This window comes from Botrytis deweyae, assembly GCF_014898535.1.
Source record: "Botrytis deweyae strain B1 chromosome Unknown BDEW_026, whole genome shotgun sequence".
Lineage (NCBI taxonomy): Eukaryota > Fungi > Ascomycota > Leotiomycetes > Helotiales > Sclerotiniaceae > Botrytis > Botrytis deweyae.
In genome coordinates, this window is record NW_024066233.1 from 426,383 (window position 1) to 442,702 (window position 16,320).

Sequence of the window (16,320 nt, forward strand, 5' to 3'; positions counted from 1 at the left end):
TTGGTTGTATTCATGTGGAGAAAAGTCTCCTCTTCCTCTAGCTTTGTACAGGCATTCCCACAAAATATGCACATTCACCACTTGAGATCGAGAGAGGGCTCAGTGGTTGTCTACCCCGCCAATGGCTACCAATCACCGCCAGATGTTTAGACTAGTGATGTGTTGTGCCTCATTGATCCAGCGATTCGGAAGATACCTAGGTACACTTAGGTCGAATTTAACCACTTCTACATTGTCAATCGTCAAACTTTGTATCAAGTGATTCAATGACCAACATGGTCAATATTCCATTGGGTAATGGGAAGTGCTATTCTCCTGCCTATCCCAATAATGTCATGGAAATATTAGCCCCGCGCCATCTCTGGCCGGTAGCTTTCACTAGGTATCTAAGTATCTAGATACTAGTAGCTGGTGGCCATTCAAAATCCTACATAAACAATAGAATCCTGCCATTCATAATTCCATTGTTACATCCCATTTATTTAGGTCTCTATTGATCATCTGTAAAATCCTCATTCGTTTTCGGATTGATCGTTCTTCTTCACACGTACTCGCTCCTACATCAAACTCAATATGAAGACCACATTCGTTGTTGTTGCTGGTTTGGCATCTGTCGCATATGCTCAGGTCACAGCTCTCATCACCCCTACCGCATCTGCTCCTGATGGATGTGCCACTAGCTATTCTGGAGCTTTTCAGATCTCTACTGTAAATGTTAGCAGTGTAGCAAAGCGTCAGCAAAAGGTGAATATATCCCTATTTCTTTCAATCTATGGTTAGATGTGATCTAGCTAACCCGTCAATAGCGTGCCGACTGTTCATCATCTCTTGCCGTCACACTCAACGATGGTATTCTCAAGGACCAGCAGGATAGGACGGGATACATTGCTTCAAACACTCAGTTCCAATTCGATGGCCCACCACAAACTGGAGCCATTTATACTGGTGGCTGGTCTGTTTGTTCAAATGGTTCTCTCGCTCTTGGGGGTTCCGCTGTTTTCTACCAGTACGTAAAAATCTTACAAGTTCTAAAATTCTTTCATCCTTGCTTTTATGCCTGGATCTCAAGTCCCATTTTCCCTCTTTCTCAAACAAATTCTTCTTCCTTGAAATGTAGCATTCATTCCTTATTTCTCTCCCAAATATTCCTCTAACAGACAATACTGACTTTTCGACTTTCAACAGATGCCTCTCAGGTACATTCAATAATTTGTACACGGAATCGCAGGGTGAACAATGCTCCCAAATTTTGATCCAAACATCTGCATGCAGCCCAGCTGCTGGATCTGGCGTCGTCGGACAATCGACTGATGGCCAAGCAACTGCCACTGCCATCGCTTCTCTATCCTCTGCAGCAGTTTCTCAAATATCAGATGGGCAACCACAAGGTGCAACCTCCGCCTCTCCTATCTCTCAGATTAGTGACGGACAAATTCAAGCCCCTACATCTGCTGGTGGTGCGCCAATCACTCAGATTAGCGATGGCCAGGTGCAAGGTGCTACCTCTGTTGCACCATCTCCAACAGGTGCTCCTGTCAGTCAGATTCCAGATGGGCAAATTCAAGGTGCAACATCCGCTTCTGCCGCTCCTTCGGCGGAGATCTCTCAGATCCCCGATGGTCAAGTCCAGGCTCCCACTAGTGCTGAAGTTCCTTCGGCCGTCGTCTCTCAAATCCCCGATGGTCAAATCCAAGCTCCTTCGGCAGTAATCTCTCAGATTCCAGATGGTCAAATCCAAGCACCCACTAGTGCTGAAGCTCCTGCAGCAGTGATCTCTCAGATTCCCGATGGTCAAATCCAAGCTCCCACTAGTGCTGAAGCTCCTGCAGCAGTAATCTCTCAGATTCCCGATGGTCAAATCCAAGCTCCCACTAGTGCTGAAGCCCCTGCGGCAGTAATCTCCCAGATTCCAGATGGACAAATCCAAGCTCCCACTAGTGCTGAAGTTCCCACTAGTGTCGAAGTTCCCACTAGTGCTGAAGTTCCCACTAGTGTCGAAGTTCCCACTAGTGCTGAAGCTCCCACTAGTACTGAAGCTCCTGCGGCAGTGATCTCCCAGATTCCCGATGGACAAATCCAGGCGCCCACCAGTGCAGCCACACTCGAAACGAGCACCTCTCTTGCCGGTCCAGTCATCTCTCAAATCAGCGATGGCCAGATCCAGGCTCCCACCGCCACCCCAACTAATGATGCTTATTCCAGCACAACATCCGCCCCTGCTGATTTTACTGGCGCTGCCAACGCTTACCAGGTCAGTGGCTCTTTGGCTGCGGCTGCCATTGGTCTCTTTGCTGCTATTTTGTAGAGTTCTTCTGGCACATCATATGACGAGACAATTTCTATTCTTGATAATACATTTTATGATTACGACGGATTTAATAAGGGATTCTTACTGGGGACATCGGAATGGAAAATAAAACACCCCTCACTGCAGTTTTGGGTCGAGAGATCACATCACATACGACAGATATGAATGGGCACAGGATAAGGCAATAGGGGCATGATTATCACGTCACCAAATATCAATTAACAAAACGAAACAATGGGTACATACTAATAATTGAAAGGATTCGGTATTAAAAATTATTTGATTATGGAATGGTTTAAGGGAATGGATAATGAATAACGCAAACGTCTTACCTCATTCTTTGGGTCTTTGGTGAATAATCTGACGTGCTTCTCCGATCTACTGTGTCTCTATGTGATTTTGTCTTCGACTAGCAATAGATTTTACTCAAACATCAGAATATGTACAACACTCATTCCACTAACCACTAACCTAATGTCTATCCTCATCCATCGACCGTCAAGACCCGCAACCACCAATTAGCCTATCTACCTAGTCAGCCCGTTTTACACGCGTCATTAAATCAATTCAACTAACTAACCAACCAACTAACCTACTAACGACCCCGCGCTAGCTTCCCGCCAAATATGCACCCCGCCGCCAAGACTTATGCCTTGGGAGTCCGTCGTTCTTTAAATGAGCAGCATATCTAGCCGAGTCGGCACTAGAGCTAGAGCTACAAGTGGGAATAGGAAACATCTGGGAATAAAATTGCTGAGAATTGATAATAGGATCCCGTCTAATCTCTTGATATTTTTGTATCTCCAATTGTTGGAGATAAGAATCTTTGGCTATGAAATTTGAAAGTAAAGGGATTAGGAAAGCGGGAATTCCCAGGGCTCAATGCAATTATCTATGCTAGTATGCATATGCTATAGTGTTGGTATGAAATTCCTCGTTGTTTATTTCCCTGGGTACAATTTTTTAGATAGCCTAACACTAGTTGTTTTCGTTGCCGGAACGATTATCTAGTTTGATTGTCCTAAATACCGGTACCGCTCAACAGTTTTTAGAGCTGGCTTGGAGCTTGGCAGGTACGAAGACTAAAGTTTCTTGGACTCTGCACTATAAAAGTGTAATGACTGAATCAGATCCTGTGGTACCTTGATGGACTCGATGGTTAATAGGATTCGAAAAATTTGTTATGGGCATATATGCCTTGATTTTGACTATATTTTCTGGGCGTACCTCATCTTTTCTTTACGGCTTTATGATGCTCAAGCATGTGAAATGAGCTCGTGGTGCAAGTATTAATTTTCTTTTATATTTGAACATTTGAAATATATAGACAAATTCGCACTATTATCAATTTCTATCTCGTAACAGACATCGTCTTCATGAGGAACTTACGCTAAGGCTGTGTTCTTGAAATCTGGGAACTATATCAATGGAAAGTTTGTAATAGCGATTCTAGCAGGTTCTGTCAGTATATGATGAATTTGAAACATCCACTTATTAGCTTATCATCCTTCATTTTGTATCAAGATATCCATAGAACAAATTGTTCTGGTATTCTGAAATAGATAGCCTACATGTTTTGAGAATCTGTGATTTTCAGCATTTGATCTTGACATCCAAGATCAGTGGTTTTAAGTTATGTTGATACATTTGAACGAGAAACAAGCGTGGCCACAATCGATCAAGAGAGCGGAGCTTCAGGCTCTCCATTGGATATCTAGAATATACAAAAACAGAGAATGAGGCTCAATTGTTGCATCTGAATCTGACAGTTCTTCATGTGCGAAACAATGATCATTGACGTCTGGTAATCACTAGAAGGTAATGCTATGTTAGCAACCCTCATTTCGGAAAACCACAAAACAAAATCCATTATCCTTGGAATAAGAGCAACCGAGAAATCTGCTGTGAATACCTAGGTACCTACAACAACAAACTCTCAATTTCGAAGTTTACCGAGAAGATCGCTTCACTTATTCCCCATTGTTAGGACTTTGGATCACGCTAAGCGACCATTCTGTGAAATCGAAACAATGTAAACAATTTTAGCTTTCGAAAGAACATTATAAACGAAACTGCAGTTAGCTCTCTGAACAATGCAATCTATTCTAACTATGGTGTATTAGACTCTCGAATGTGGTGTTCAACTGTATCTATATGTCACCTTATAATTTACCTCTACTTCTTTTCTCTGTTCTTCTTCCCACAACCCTATTCTGTCTATTTTTGAATGTCTAGCTGTACTTATAACCTCGACCAACCAAACTTTCTTCAACCATCCGTTTACCAGGTACATCAATACTGTCATGACTCCCGTTGCCGTTCCCCAATTTATTGACTCCTACTTCATACTTTCAATCTCTCCCAGTGCCCCCAAATCAGATATACAGTATCTAAGGCCTGGAAATAACTAGCTCTTTTCACCAGACAAACCCCAAGCTGAGACACGAAAGAGCGCTTCCCGCAACTGCAAGACGCATACGATGCGATCAAGGCGGCAAGAGCACGCAAAAATCAGGATGCGCTTCGAGACCAGTATTTAGCTGCTCGAGAAGCAGCAAACTTCGCCGCAGAAGCCGCACTACTAGCAGTAAGAAAAGCTGAGCAGGAATGGGAGAGATGGGAGAGAGACCATGGTATGGTGCGCTAGGCGATCATCTAAGCACGCTACTTGGAGCCCAGGAAAGAGGGTATATTTGCGGACGTTATTGTTTGCAAACTTCCTTCGGGGCAGGGTATCCAATGGTCCGGACTGTAGTCCAACAACATAAGGTCTTGAAAGTCTACAAGCAATTGGAAATTTGAAAACAATTCAACATTTCAAATGACTTGAATGTTCTAATTGGTTTGGTGATTTGATAATCTTCATTGTTGGATTTCAGTTCGGAATATTGGAGACCCTGCTTTAGAGAGCACGAGACGATGGGAAGTCTGCGAGAGATGCGAGATGGTGGTTTGTGAGGTTTGTAGGTGCGAGCTAGAGGCTTTACGCGAGTTCGGAGACTGGGAGAGAAGGTGGAGTTCATGGTAGAGAGAGGCATGAGTGCTTGTACGCTCCGGAGAGACAGTGATGTGTTGGAATTGGAGTTAGGTCATTGTTCGAATACAATCTGTAGCTCAGAATTGGTAAACCTGTAAATCAGGCTGGTGTCTGGCCATCTTGATAATCTATCTTTTTGAATATAACTCGTAGTGATTCAAAGTTTTGAAGGGTCTTAACATACATATCATAAAGCAAAGGATGGCTCATTTAAAGTGTGGAACAATTTGATCTCATTTTCATGTTTCTGCCTAGAAAACGATTTAGAACAAGTCTATGCCCGTAAGTACCTCAAACAATGCGTCTAAGATGTGCCAAAAGGCGACAAAAGGGGTATTTGAAATCCTACCGACCCGCTATACCTCCACAAGTACTCCTGAAGCTATGATCTTCCCAATTTATACAACGTACGATTAAACCAACGCCAATTCGCCATCCCATAGTTCCTCTGTAGTGTATTCTTTAATCGATCTCCATTGCATCATGAACTTCGTGATTCTCGACCTCTTCTGGCCCTATCTCTACCGCGGGAACTTTTTCCAATGAGATAACATTAGGTGTCCAATCCATATCATCCTCCATAGGACGTTCCCCAATCTGTTGAAGTGCAGTTTCCATCTTGTATCTGGCGGCTTGCATGTCTGTTACACTGAGCTTTTCCCAATCGTATAATTCTGTCCACAGCTTATGAAACTTTAATTGCCTCGAGTGGTCAGAAAGTAGGCTCATGAGGTCTTCGGCTTGTTGTGCCAAACCACGTAGTTCCTGACTCGAAAAGATATGCCGATGAGTAGCAGAGTTTCGTATTCGGACAGCATTAGCCAGGCATTGGTGAAGAGATTTGCCGTGCGAGGTAATGGCTTCTGATGGGACATTCTCTGGAAGGACTGTTCTCCATGTAGACAGTTCAACCGCTTCCGAGCACGTCCAATTGTTCCTCTGTAGTACGTCGGGAATCCATCGCGATGCAAAGGTATAACACCCCTCCTCCATGATCCGCTGCATCATACCGAGAATGTAATGTTGTACTTCGTAAGGAAGACCGAGGTCTGGAGAGGTGTATGCAGGACTCGAGCCATTATACGCATGAGCCATCGGTTTATGTTGCGAGGCCGGTGTGACCTGAGAAGAGTTAGAAGGTAAACATAGCATGTCTCTCCAAGCAAGTGTGTAAACATACCATTGTCCAAACCTCTTGACGATTTGCTGTTTTCGATCTTCCAGGGTAATCGCGCGGTGCCCATTGACTGGCGCCCAGCCCACCAGAACTCTTCCGTGGCTCATTATTTGCCAATTTACCATCCAGAATTATTTCGCGGGTCGTTTCGATTGCCCGGTTCTTACTCATATCTCTTGAGGTATGCGAGTGGGTAGTAGAGACTGGCGCATTCTCTCGCGCGGGATTCTTATAGCTGGAGCCATTGTAACTCGGGGAGCGATAGCTGCCGGGGGCCCAGATGCTCGTCCTAAGCCCGCTCATCTTTTCCTCACATTCGAAGAACGCCCAGGTGTGTCCTGTTGTGTGTATATTTATTGGTTGTAGAGAACAAATTCTTTGACGAGATGTAAATGAGTGTGAGGCGGAAAGCAAGCAAATGACGACACTGATAAAATATGGAAAAGAATAATGGAATTGGATGCAGTATTTAACTTAATGGACTATTTATACGATACTTGTTTTTATCAAGATAACGTCAATCATTCTTCAACTCAAAACAAAACAAACTTTCACTACAATAACCTTTCCGTTCTTTTAAGTCTAATAATAGGAAAGTTATCGGTCGTAGCCAGTACATTTCAAGCGTATCCAACATACAAAGCCTCGACCGGAACAATAGATTTTCCGTCATCTCAAGATGCCCACCAAGAGGTTCTGTAAAGCGGTGAAAATTCTGCCCTCCTGAACGATAAAGACTTCCCGAGGTCCTCAACTTTGTTTCGGATTTAGCTACGTCTTTACATTGATAGTCTTTATTTGTCGGCTTTCCTCGAACCATCAACTATAATCAACCGCATCGCATAGATTGACGTCTATAGTGCAGTCTGGGGTTTATATCAAGCTTTGTTTCAAAAGGATTTCTTCTCCATCGTCCCTCATCCCCGCCCACCCCCTGAAAATGTACGCGAGCGTCATATATTTCGGGGCTGACGGGATGTCAATTCAATACAGCATTCTAGGTTTGTGAGGGCGATATCAGTCAAATGATTGGATATGGTAAAACGACTTGCGTGTGGAACTGCCGTGCCGTCAGCATTGCTCAATTGGAGAAAGAGAAAGATCGCGCCTATTGCATCTGGAATGACAATACCACCCTACAAGCGCTAATTTACTTAGTTACTGAAGTATAAAAGTGGCTGCCATTACGAGTGTTTCAATTATTTGGAACAGATCATTTACTCAAAAGAACTCTGAGAACTTGGAACAATGTATTGCTTGAGGAGTATTCTAATTATGTGGGACCAATCTGATGCTTCTTTCGTCTTCGCAAACATTCGCCACAGCGTTATTCTCTCTTGCAAGTGCTCTTACACTCGTTCCACTCTCTCTTACATTCCCAACACCACTCAAACAGACATTTGCAAGTCATGTGCAGGCAACCCTCATTCTTCTCAATCACGAATTTACACCTAGGACAATTCCTCCAGCCCTCCTTCTCCGCCAAAGCCTGTACTGCTAGACCCTCCTTATCCTCTTTACAAACTCCGGAATGTTCTCCATTACCGCAAGGTGCGCATGTACGATGGTTGCATGCTTGACAAATTGCAATGGTTCCGTGTATATTGGCTGGTGGAATGAATTTAGCACATTCTTTGCTGGAGCAATAGCGAGGATCCTTGGTAGTTTGCTCGAGAATCATCATTTTGTAGGAGCTGATGAAAGTTGCATCGAGCCAGCGAGAAGCGAGGCTGGTCACCACATTCACCTTGCAGCACTTGAATCGTGTCTTGGATGAAAGAGCAGATTGGAAGGCACCTGATTGAGTTAGCATTGATGCAAGAAAAATTGAAACTGGCTACTTACCCGCGATACATTCTCCACAATAAGCGTGTTTGCAGGACAGTACACACATCTTGACTTTTTCTCCCGCCTCCATACATGACACACAGTCTGCCTGTCTTGCTTTCTTCTCCTTCTCAGCTAGCTCGCGTGCCTTTTTTGCATCTGCGACCCGCTGTTTTTCCTTGTCAGCTAACTCACGCGCTTTCTTAGCATCGGCAACGCGCAATTTTTCTTTCTTCTGGGCTTCTAATTGGATTTTCTTGGCGGTCTCCTCATTTGCTCGGTGCTCTCGGTCCAATTTAACGTTCTTCTCAACTTGTTGTCGTTGCAATCGCTCTGTCTCAAGTCTCACTTTCTTTTCGGCCTCCTTGCGAGCTGCCCTCTCTTTTTCCAATTCAGCCTTCCGCTCTGCCTCAGCAGCTTCTCTTGCCTCTCTTCTTCTCCTTGCCTGTCTTTCCCTTTTCTCCTCATCCTCTGACACTCTTCTAGTCTGCTCCTCTTGTTGATGGACTTCTTGTTCCCATTGAGCTTGAGCGGCCTGCGCTGCAGCTAAGTCACTTTCAAGCGAAGCGGCCCTTTCTTCGTCTCTTCGAAGCAAGATCCTCGCAAGATCCTCTTGCTCACCAAGTCTCCTTTCTTGCTCTTCCCATTCTCGTTGCATAGCGGCAGCATGACTATCCTCGTTCTCCCACTCGGTAGCAATTCTGATAGCTTCTTCCGTTTCCCTCTCAAGACGTGCGGCCCGTCTTGCGTCAGAAGTAGCTTGCTCTTCTTCAATTTGAGCCTGCAATCTTTGCGCTTCTAGTCTATCGAGTTCAAACTGAGACGGCGAGGGGCTTCGAGTCTCCAGATTGCGTGCAAATCGTAGCTGTAACTGAAGAAGATCATCCTCGCGGTCCCATTCAGCTTGAAGCCTCTGGGCCGTGAGTTCGTCAGACGTTAAAACCGAGTTGGAACTGGAAGAGCCACTTGAGGCGAGTTTTGACCGTGAAGTACGTGGGCGAGATGAAGACGCTCTGCCCTTCTGGACTGAAGATTGAGGCTCCATTCGAGATTTTGGCTTTGACTTAATCTCGGGCTTTTTCTCGGATGAAGTGTGAGATCGAGACCTGGATGGGGACTGTGATCGGGTTTTTGACCCCGCCGGTGGGATTGGAGGTGGCAAAAAATTCTTCAGATAGCTTTTCATCTTCTCAGAAACTTGCTCAGTGATCGGGTTAAAGTAGCAAAGGTCTATAGATCTGTTGGTATCGTAGAGCAAATTTGAATTCACGATGTTGAGTTCTTTTAGTTCCGTTTAAGGGGTGTTGATCTCCAGATCCATGAGAAGAAGGCGACGAATAATCGTTAGATGGTATTGCCGTGTCAGGAAATATCCATTTTCCAATTGAATTGTCGATTTACAGCTCCTCGTTTTCGAACTCGCGCTTCTGTACCGATGTTCTGTTATCACCTGGATTCAAATGCAGGCCAGCTGCAAGTTCTCTTTCTCCGAATAGGTCCTGACCGGCAGTTCCTGGATCGACTTCTTCACCACGACTCACTCGCTTGTTGAGAGGTGGTGATTATTATTTCCTTTCAACCTAACAGAAGCTCTATTGCACCGATTTTTTCTTCTTTTCTTCGTTGTATTTTCGAGATTCTAAACAGTTTCGATGTCTTTTGTCTTGACGAGGAAATCCAGCCTCAAGTAACGAATGTTCTTTGTGAAATGTGATAAGATAAGAATTGAGAACGCAATGAAGATCGACTGTTAGGTGTGGAGGGAGTGGAGAAATTAGGATTTATGGATAAAGCACATTTTCACAAACTCGATCGAAATTATAAAAACCGGTCTGGAGAGTGGAGAAGTTATCTCGTGGGTGCAGCGAGGCGAGTGTGGAAACCTGTTGTACATGATCTAGAGGAGACAGCAATGCAACGTTCTGCAGACATGATTGGTTGAGACTGACGAATCGGTGTGGACTAGCATGGCAGAACCAACAAGGAAGAACATGTGATCTCCACATCGGGCTGGCCCGAATTGACAACAAATCATTTTATGGGGCTTATAGTGGGTCCTTGAGGGCTAGAAGCCTCAGAAATTGATGGCGCGTGGGAATTGGTGAGGCTGGTATCTGCAAGAAAGTTGACAAATCAATCCGTCGTTTCTCAGATAAGGAGAACACTTGCACTGAGTCATAATTTTTTCGTTTGGGATTGAATTGTACGCGTCGTGGTTGCTGGAAAATAGATACTCGAGATACCACAGAGTTTGTACTTGAGATTGTCATTCTCCACAAAACCAGGGGGGTTCGCTTCTGGGCTTAGCGCAAACTAAACCTTGGCAAGGAACAGCTACATCACATGATTAAAACTCTTAGAAATTGCTAAACTGGTATATACAAAAATCAAATCATGCTCTGTATCTTCTTACGACCAGGCTATCTTTGCCATTAACAGATCCTGCATCTGTGGTGCTGTTCTTGTCCAACCTCTTGTTGGCGATTGTGATATATAACCAAGCAAAAGCCATTAAAGCAAGAGCCACCAAAGTCATTATGAGGGAATCAGTCATTCCTTCGTGGTAATGTGGTGCCTGACTGGTCCTGAACAACCATGAACTAGCAAATCCACCGACGTTTCCAATACCAATTACGAACCCTGCTGCAATGGCCCTCTGGTATGGAGTAGCCGAGTTGATCATTGGCAAGCTGTATAGGAGAGGTAATGATACAAAGGTACCTATGCTAACGAAGTATAGACCAAGCATGGAGATATGTGGCGCGGGGGTCTTTGGTTGTCTGAGAATGATGAAACCAATAGCTGTGATAAGGTAACCTATGATGGCAAAGCCGGCGCGGTGGTTTAAACGATCAGCTGCATATGCAGCCAAGAGACAGGCTACACCAGATACGATAAATATAGGAACGACTTGACCCTGGACTTGTGGTGTGGTGTAGTGAGGATGGAAAGCTTGCACAAAAGAAGCAGCGAAGATGGCGACAGAGTAGGTTGTGGAACAGGTGAGGACGTAACACGCGGCCCAGATATAGTTGAGACCATTGCTTAAGAAAATCTTCCATTCTGCGACGATTCCGACGGTTGTTGTGCGGGCTTCAACCTCGGTGGCGATGATTTCCTTCTCTTCTTCGGTGAGGAAAGATGCTGTCTCGGGGCGGCTAATGTTGCAAAAGAGACATGCAAAACTGATGGCTAGGGTGAGACATCCTTCGACAATGAAGACCCTAGGATCAGAGGTTAGTATTTACTCTCTAATCTTTGCATATTGACATATGAACACAGATGCGGAAGATCCAGTAGTTCAGGCTACAGTCCGACAACAATCGGCTTTCGATGTATGAATCCACTTTGAAGATTGTGCTGCTCTCAGACGTTGTACCGCCTTCAAATATTCACCGTCCGGAGTATTAAGAAATAATTTGACTCACCATCGCCATCCCTTATACCCATTCGAGCTATGGATATGAGCAATACCAAAAGCTAAAATGTTTCCCACAACATTTGAACCGATATTTGCAACCATAAGCATACTAACTCTCCATTGCAGGTGTACTGATGGATAGTATAAAGCACAGACGAAGATGCATCCGGGAATGAGCCCAGAGTCAAATACTCCTACAAGGAAGCGAGTAGCGAGCAAGGCTGAATAGCTTTGGTCAAACCCTTGGCCCAGAGTGACGAGACCTGTTGGCTCAGATTAGATATCGACGCATAGGATAAGACTATGGAGATAGACATACCTAGAAGAGCAGTCATAAGAGACAGATATCTCATGTATGAGAAGTTGTATTTCCTTTCCAAAAAGCGCATGAGGAGATTACTGGGAACCTCAAATAGGATCAGGGGTACCAAGGGAATGGTAACTGAGATGAAAACTTTCATGGCATCCATCTTCAACTCTTTTGGCAAGCCTTGTACCATGGCGGCACCAATATTCGTTCGGCCCATGAGAGACAGGAAGTTCAAGAAGAGCATGGGTGTGAGAAGGTAAAGATCAAGTTTCAATGCGAGCTTCTTATCGAATCGAGAGGGACCAGCAAGTGCCAAATCATGGCTGGTCTCTGTAGCGGAGTGTTTTTCGTCCATTTGAGACACTTCTGCGACTGGTTCTTGTGCCATGTTTTCGTTGAGCAGTGGTACTTCGAACGGTAGATGAGTATCCCTTTCTACTAGACAGACAAAGAATAGGAATTTGAAGGGTTGAAGTACAAATCTGATGGAAACAATCTCGGTGGGATGTAGCAATTGGGAATGTAGTATTTATCGCAAGATTCGCCTTGCAACTCAACATGCAAGAACGTCTTTACCGCAATCATCTAGGATTAATTATTGATATTTGTGGGGACTTCCGATGCAGAGTCTGCCTAGACCAACCTGTAACAAACCTTTTGCAAGCATAAGTTCAACACCCGTTTCGACATGAGTTTTCGGTTGAAAGTAAAACGAATCCTGTAGATAAAAGGATATCGGCACATGGACGTTACCCAATCGATTACGGGGTCTTTTCCCGATCCAGATTACTCATATGAAGGATGCATATACAGAATTTATATTCCTTGTCACTCGCTTAAGTCTGCAGCGTGCCCCCGTCACGACGGGGGTGATCGACATGGGGTATTATTTGGTTACGCGCAAGTGCGTTACCCCCGCGGCCCCCCTAGCTCTCTAACTCGTATGATCTTGCCATTACTCCGCATACCACCCGTGGTATCACACAGCTAGTGGGGCATCGATATGGTAAATTAGTTACAATCTTGTTACAACCGAGTCCAGCTCTAAATTTCAAACGCATTCCGAGGCCATGTTTACTCTAGGCCCTTGTGGCTCCTGTGATATGTGGTAGACAGGTGCTAAATTGGAGATATAATGATTTCCCCTACTATGTGGAGCCAGCCCTGCCGAAATCTAATCGTTTACATACTTTCGGATTTATCAATCTCTCTTTCTACGATGTAAGATGTTTCAACCTTGATCTTTTGATCAGGGATTTTGTCGTCACGAATGATATTTTCCCTGCTATTGCCCGAATGCAAAGAATCCATCTCAAGATCGTCGTCGCCAAAACGCTCGTATTGTGAGCGAGGCTTCGACTTGTCTGTAGTCTGCAAGTGACTACCCATAGCCCCGAGATTGCGAGATCGAGATTGGGATTGAGCCCCCGATTCAATTGTTGTATCGCCAAAGCTAATCCCAAATAATCGCCTAAAGAAGTCTTCCATAATCTTCAGAACAGTAGGAATACAGGCTGAGATGATTCCGAAGTTGACTTCAAGCTGAGAGACGAGTATACCGGTTGTAGCACCATCTTCATAAGAGTTTGAGTAAGCATCGTCGTCTGTATTATAATAGTACTGAGATCAACTTACAAGGTATATCGTTGAGATTTTGAGAAGATGTATAAAGACCTTTCAAACGCACACACCCGAGGATAATTTCGCTATTAAAAGGTTAGATATGGTCACATTGTTTATGAGGTAAGTGACGACTTACGCAAGAGCTAATGTGGTCATGATCAGTGCTATAGTATATTTTCTCTTATATTGAACATGAGAGAATAGCCACCATGGAAGAGCTGCGACCACTATACTTGCGAAGATGTTCAAGCCAGCATGAGTAAACCAGAATGGGGGTTTGTAAAAGCAGTGAGTTTGTCTTAGAGAGTGAATCCAATTACTCCTAAAGTCGAGGCCGCATTGAAAGGCTGAAACGATGGAGCAGCTGAGAGAATATCCCGCGATATATATAATCATTATCTTGCAACATTTGTTGAAGTTCTTCATGTGTGGAGTCGAAATGGCCAAGAGGAGTAGACAAGTCGCGATCTTCGAAAGACCACATCCTGCTTTATAGAATATCTGATAAAGATAAAACATCTATATAGGATTAGAATGTATTGCAAAATCAAGGGTTTTTCGAATGGATACCAACCTGTAGTGTAGTCTCAAGCTGTGTCTTGCTCAATAGTTTCGAGTGAAGTCCAAGTCCCCATTCCGCGCCTGATTTATTGCTCAGCGTTTTCCATAAAATATACCACAGAATCACTTACTAACACAAGCGATCACAGTCAAAATGATGGCAAGTACCTTGTAGAAGTGTTAGAATCATCGTGTGATATTCTGATTGAGGTACTTACAGATGAAGCAACGATTGCTAAGTCGGAGACCAGCATCCAGTATCTGGGTTCACCGAAACTTGGCGTCGAGTTTCCAGGCGAATTGTTATAGCGATATCGACCCCATATTCGCAGACAAACAAAAATCACAACGAAGGCCATTGAAATAGTAGCTCCTTCAAGAACGACCGCCCCGCGAGGGTTACTCGCAACCGGAGGACTGGTCGATACATTGACTGTGCTCATCGTGAAGACACTTGCGCGAAAGAGAAAACAATCGACAGAAGATCGATCAGCATAGACAATTGCCTAGTAACTCCAGTGGATACTGTAAGGCTGCGGGGACGTGAATGAATGATATACTTTATTTCTGGGCTCACATGTTTTTACAGAATTAATGTAGAACATTTTCTGTAATAACATGCATGGTCAAAATGACTGCTGTGCAAAACTCTACCACTGATAGTGACAAGGTATGCTGTCCATGTAGGAACGATATGTCAAATGCGCGAGGGACCCATGGCATTTAATTCCAAGCCTCGCAAGCCACCAAGCGGCAACCGGTAGTACCACTGCTATTTACTTGTCGCCGCGAATAGGGAATAACTCGCGACTGATTTATAGCTTAACATTAAAATCTTGAAGGCTGATTCCAGCAGCTGGTATCTTTCGATGCATGTTCTACAACAGGGTTGAACTCGGTTCCTGTTGCAGGAATGAAAGGCCTGCAATTGTGTGGGGGTTTGTCAGCCAGATCATCGTGGTTCCTATATGGCCATAAATCCTTCCGCACTCGGGTAAACCCTGAGGAAAAAGCTACCTCTTTTAAAAGATTTTGATTAGATCGTATGACTTCATGAATCTAATTCCGCAAAATCGGACAAAGTTGTGGAACATTGCGCAGTCAAGGTGCCTCATGAACTTAAATTCAACCCGCCCGAGACATACGTGTATAAGGCCCCTGTGATTACATAGTGATGTTTGAAATGGAGATTATCTACTCCTGCATTATTAATTGCTGTGGGGCCAACACCAAGTATGGATTTTGCATATACCCAGGATTCCAGTTCGATGGTCGAAACCCAGAGTTGACGACTGTACGGTGTCTTTATAGGGCAGAAAAGCCGGCAGCATTTTACACTATTACTGAAAAATGAACTTGGAAATAAAAGCGCCGCTCGTATTAGAATACACGAGGAACAAGTTGCCAAAAGAGTTGGAGGACAATGAGCAAGTGAGTTGAATTTCCAACCATCATGAAGATCATGGCCATTTATCCGTATTAAAATCACTTGTTGCGTGGGATTCATATCTTACAGAGAGTGAACAGGCACACAACGAACGAATTAGTTTATGCACCAATCGAGGATACCTACCCAGGCCCGACACTCATCAATATTTAATCGAATCCTAACAGCCAGATGTTCTTCAATGTGTTAATTCGAGTCAGATCCTTTGAACATTCCGATTGGAATTTAATGATAGGATGTTATAGCCTCATCAGATGCTTGTTGATATTTCAGCTTTAGTGTATATTGCATTTTGTCCCCGTGGACGCAGGCTGCTGAAAACATTGTTTTGAAGCAAGCTTGTGGCAAAACCCCTAGCAATGTCAAACGGAAGGATTTTCTTCGAATTGAGGCAATTCTGTTCGGAAACCGATCTTTGGGCCGCAGGTGGATAAACTCTGGTCCAAGAGGGCACCACAGACAGAATACCCGTCCCCATACAATTTAGGAAGGAGCCGGATCAACTGAAATACCCTGGTGCAGGGAGCAGATTGAGAACAGTGGGGGCACTCTCATTGTTCTCAAGATGGCTCGCTTCGAGCAAAAATGATCTCTAGTCCGTGCTATAAT

The 16,320-nt window shown here is 44.2% G+C and overlaps 5 protein-coding genes across 5 annotated transcripts; 1 reads left to right on the top strand and 4 right to left on the bottom strand.

The window, feature by feature from the left end:
• Nucleotides 1–573: 573 nt before the first annotated feature.
• Nucleotides 574–2,305, top strand: EAE98_009203 (uncharacterized protein; the record flags this gene model as incomplete). Its single annotated transcript, XM_038956824.1, has 3 exons — nucleotides 574–744; nucleotides 807–1,006; nucleotides 1,186–2,305. 3 exons carry the CDS (start codon nucleotides 574–576, stop codon nucleotides 2,303–2,305), a joined length of 1,491 nt encoding a protein of 496 aa, XP_038806890.1.
• Nucleotides 2,306–5,807: 3,502 nt separating this feature from the next.
• On the bottom strand, nucleotides 5,808–6,825 carry EAE98_009204 (uncharacterized protein; the record flags this gene model as incomplete). Its single annotated transcript, XM_038956825.1, has 2 exons — nucleotides 5,808–6,467; nucleotides 6,526–6,825. The coding sequence occupies 2 exons, from the start codon at nucleotides 6,823–6,825 to the stop codon at nucleotides 5,808–5,810; spliced, it is 960 nt and encodes a 319-aa protein (XP_038806891.1).
• A 1,024-nt stretch (nucleotides 6,826–7,849) lies between these two features.
• Nucleotides 7,850–9,535, bottom strand: EAE98_009205 (uncharacterized protein; the record flags this gene model as incomplete). Its single annotated transcript, XM_038956826.1, has 2 exons — nucleotides 7,850–8,319; nucleotides 8,368–9,535. 2 exons carry the CDS (start codon nucleotides 9,533–9,535, stop codon nucleotides 7,850–7,852), a joined length of 1,638 nt encoding a protein of 545 aa, XP_038806892.1.
• A 1,206-nt stretch (nucleotides 9,536–10,741) lies between these two features.
• Nucleotides 10,742–12,468, bottom strand: EAE98_009206 (uncharacterized protein; the record flags this gene model as incomplete). The annotated part of the gene is made up of 3 exons (XM_038956827.1): nucleotides 10,742–11,573; nucleotides 11,778–12,033; nucleotides 12,090–12,468. 3 exons carry the CDS (start codon nucleotides 12,466–12,468, stop codon nucleotides 10,742–10,744), a joined length of 1,467 nt encoding a protein of 488 aa, XP_038806893.1.
• Nucleotides 12,469–13,262: 794 nt separating this feature from the next.
• On the bottom strand, nucleotides 13,263–14,707 carry EAE98_009207 (uncharacterized protein; the record flags this gene model as incomplete). Its single annotated transcript, XM_038956828.1, has 6 exons — nucleotides 13,263–13,654; nucleotides 13,716–13,786; nucleotides 13,840–14,222; nucleotides 14,278–14,345; nucleotides 14,396–14,432; nucleotides 14,483–14,707. 6 exons carry the CDS (start codon nucleotides 14,705–14,707, stop codon nucleotides 13,263–13,265), a joined length of 1,176 nt encoding a protein of 391 aa, XP_038806894.1.
• Nucleotides 14,708–16,320: the final 1,613 nt, after the last annotated feature.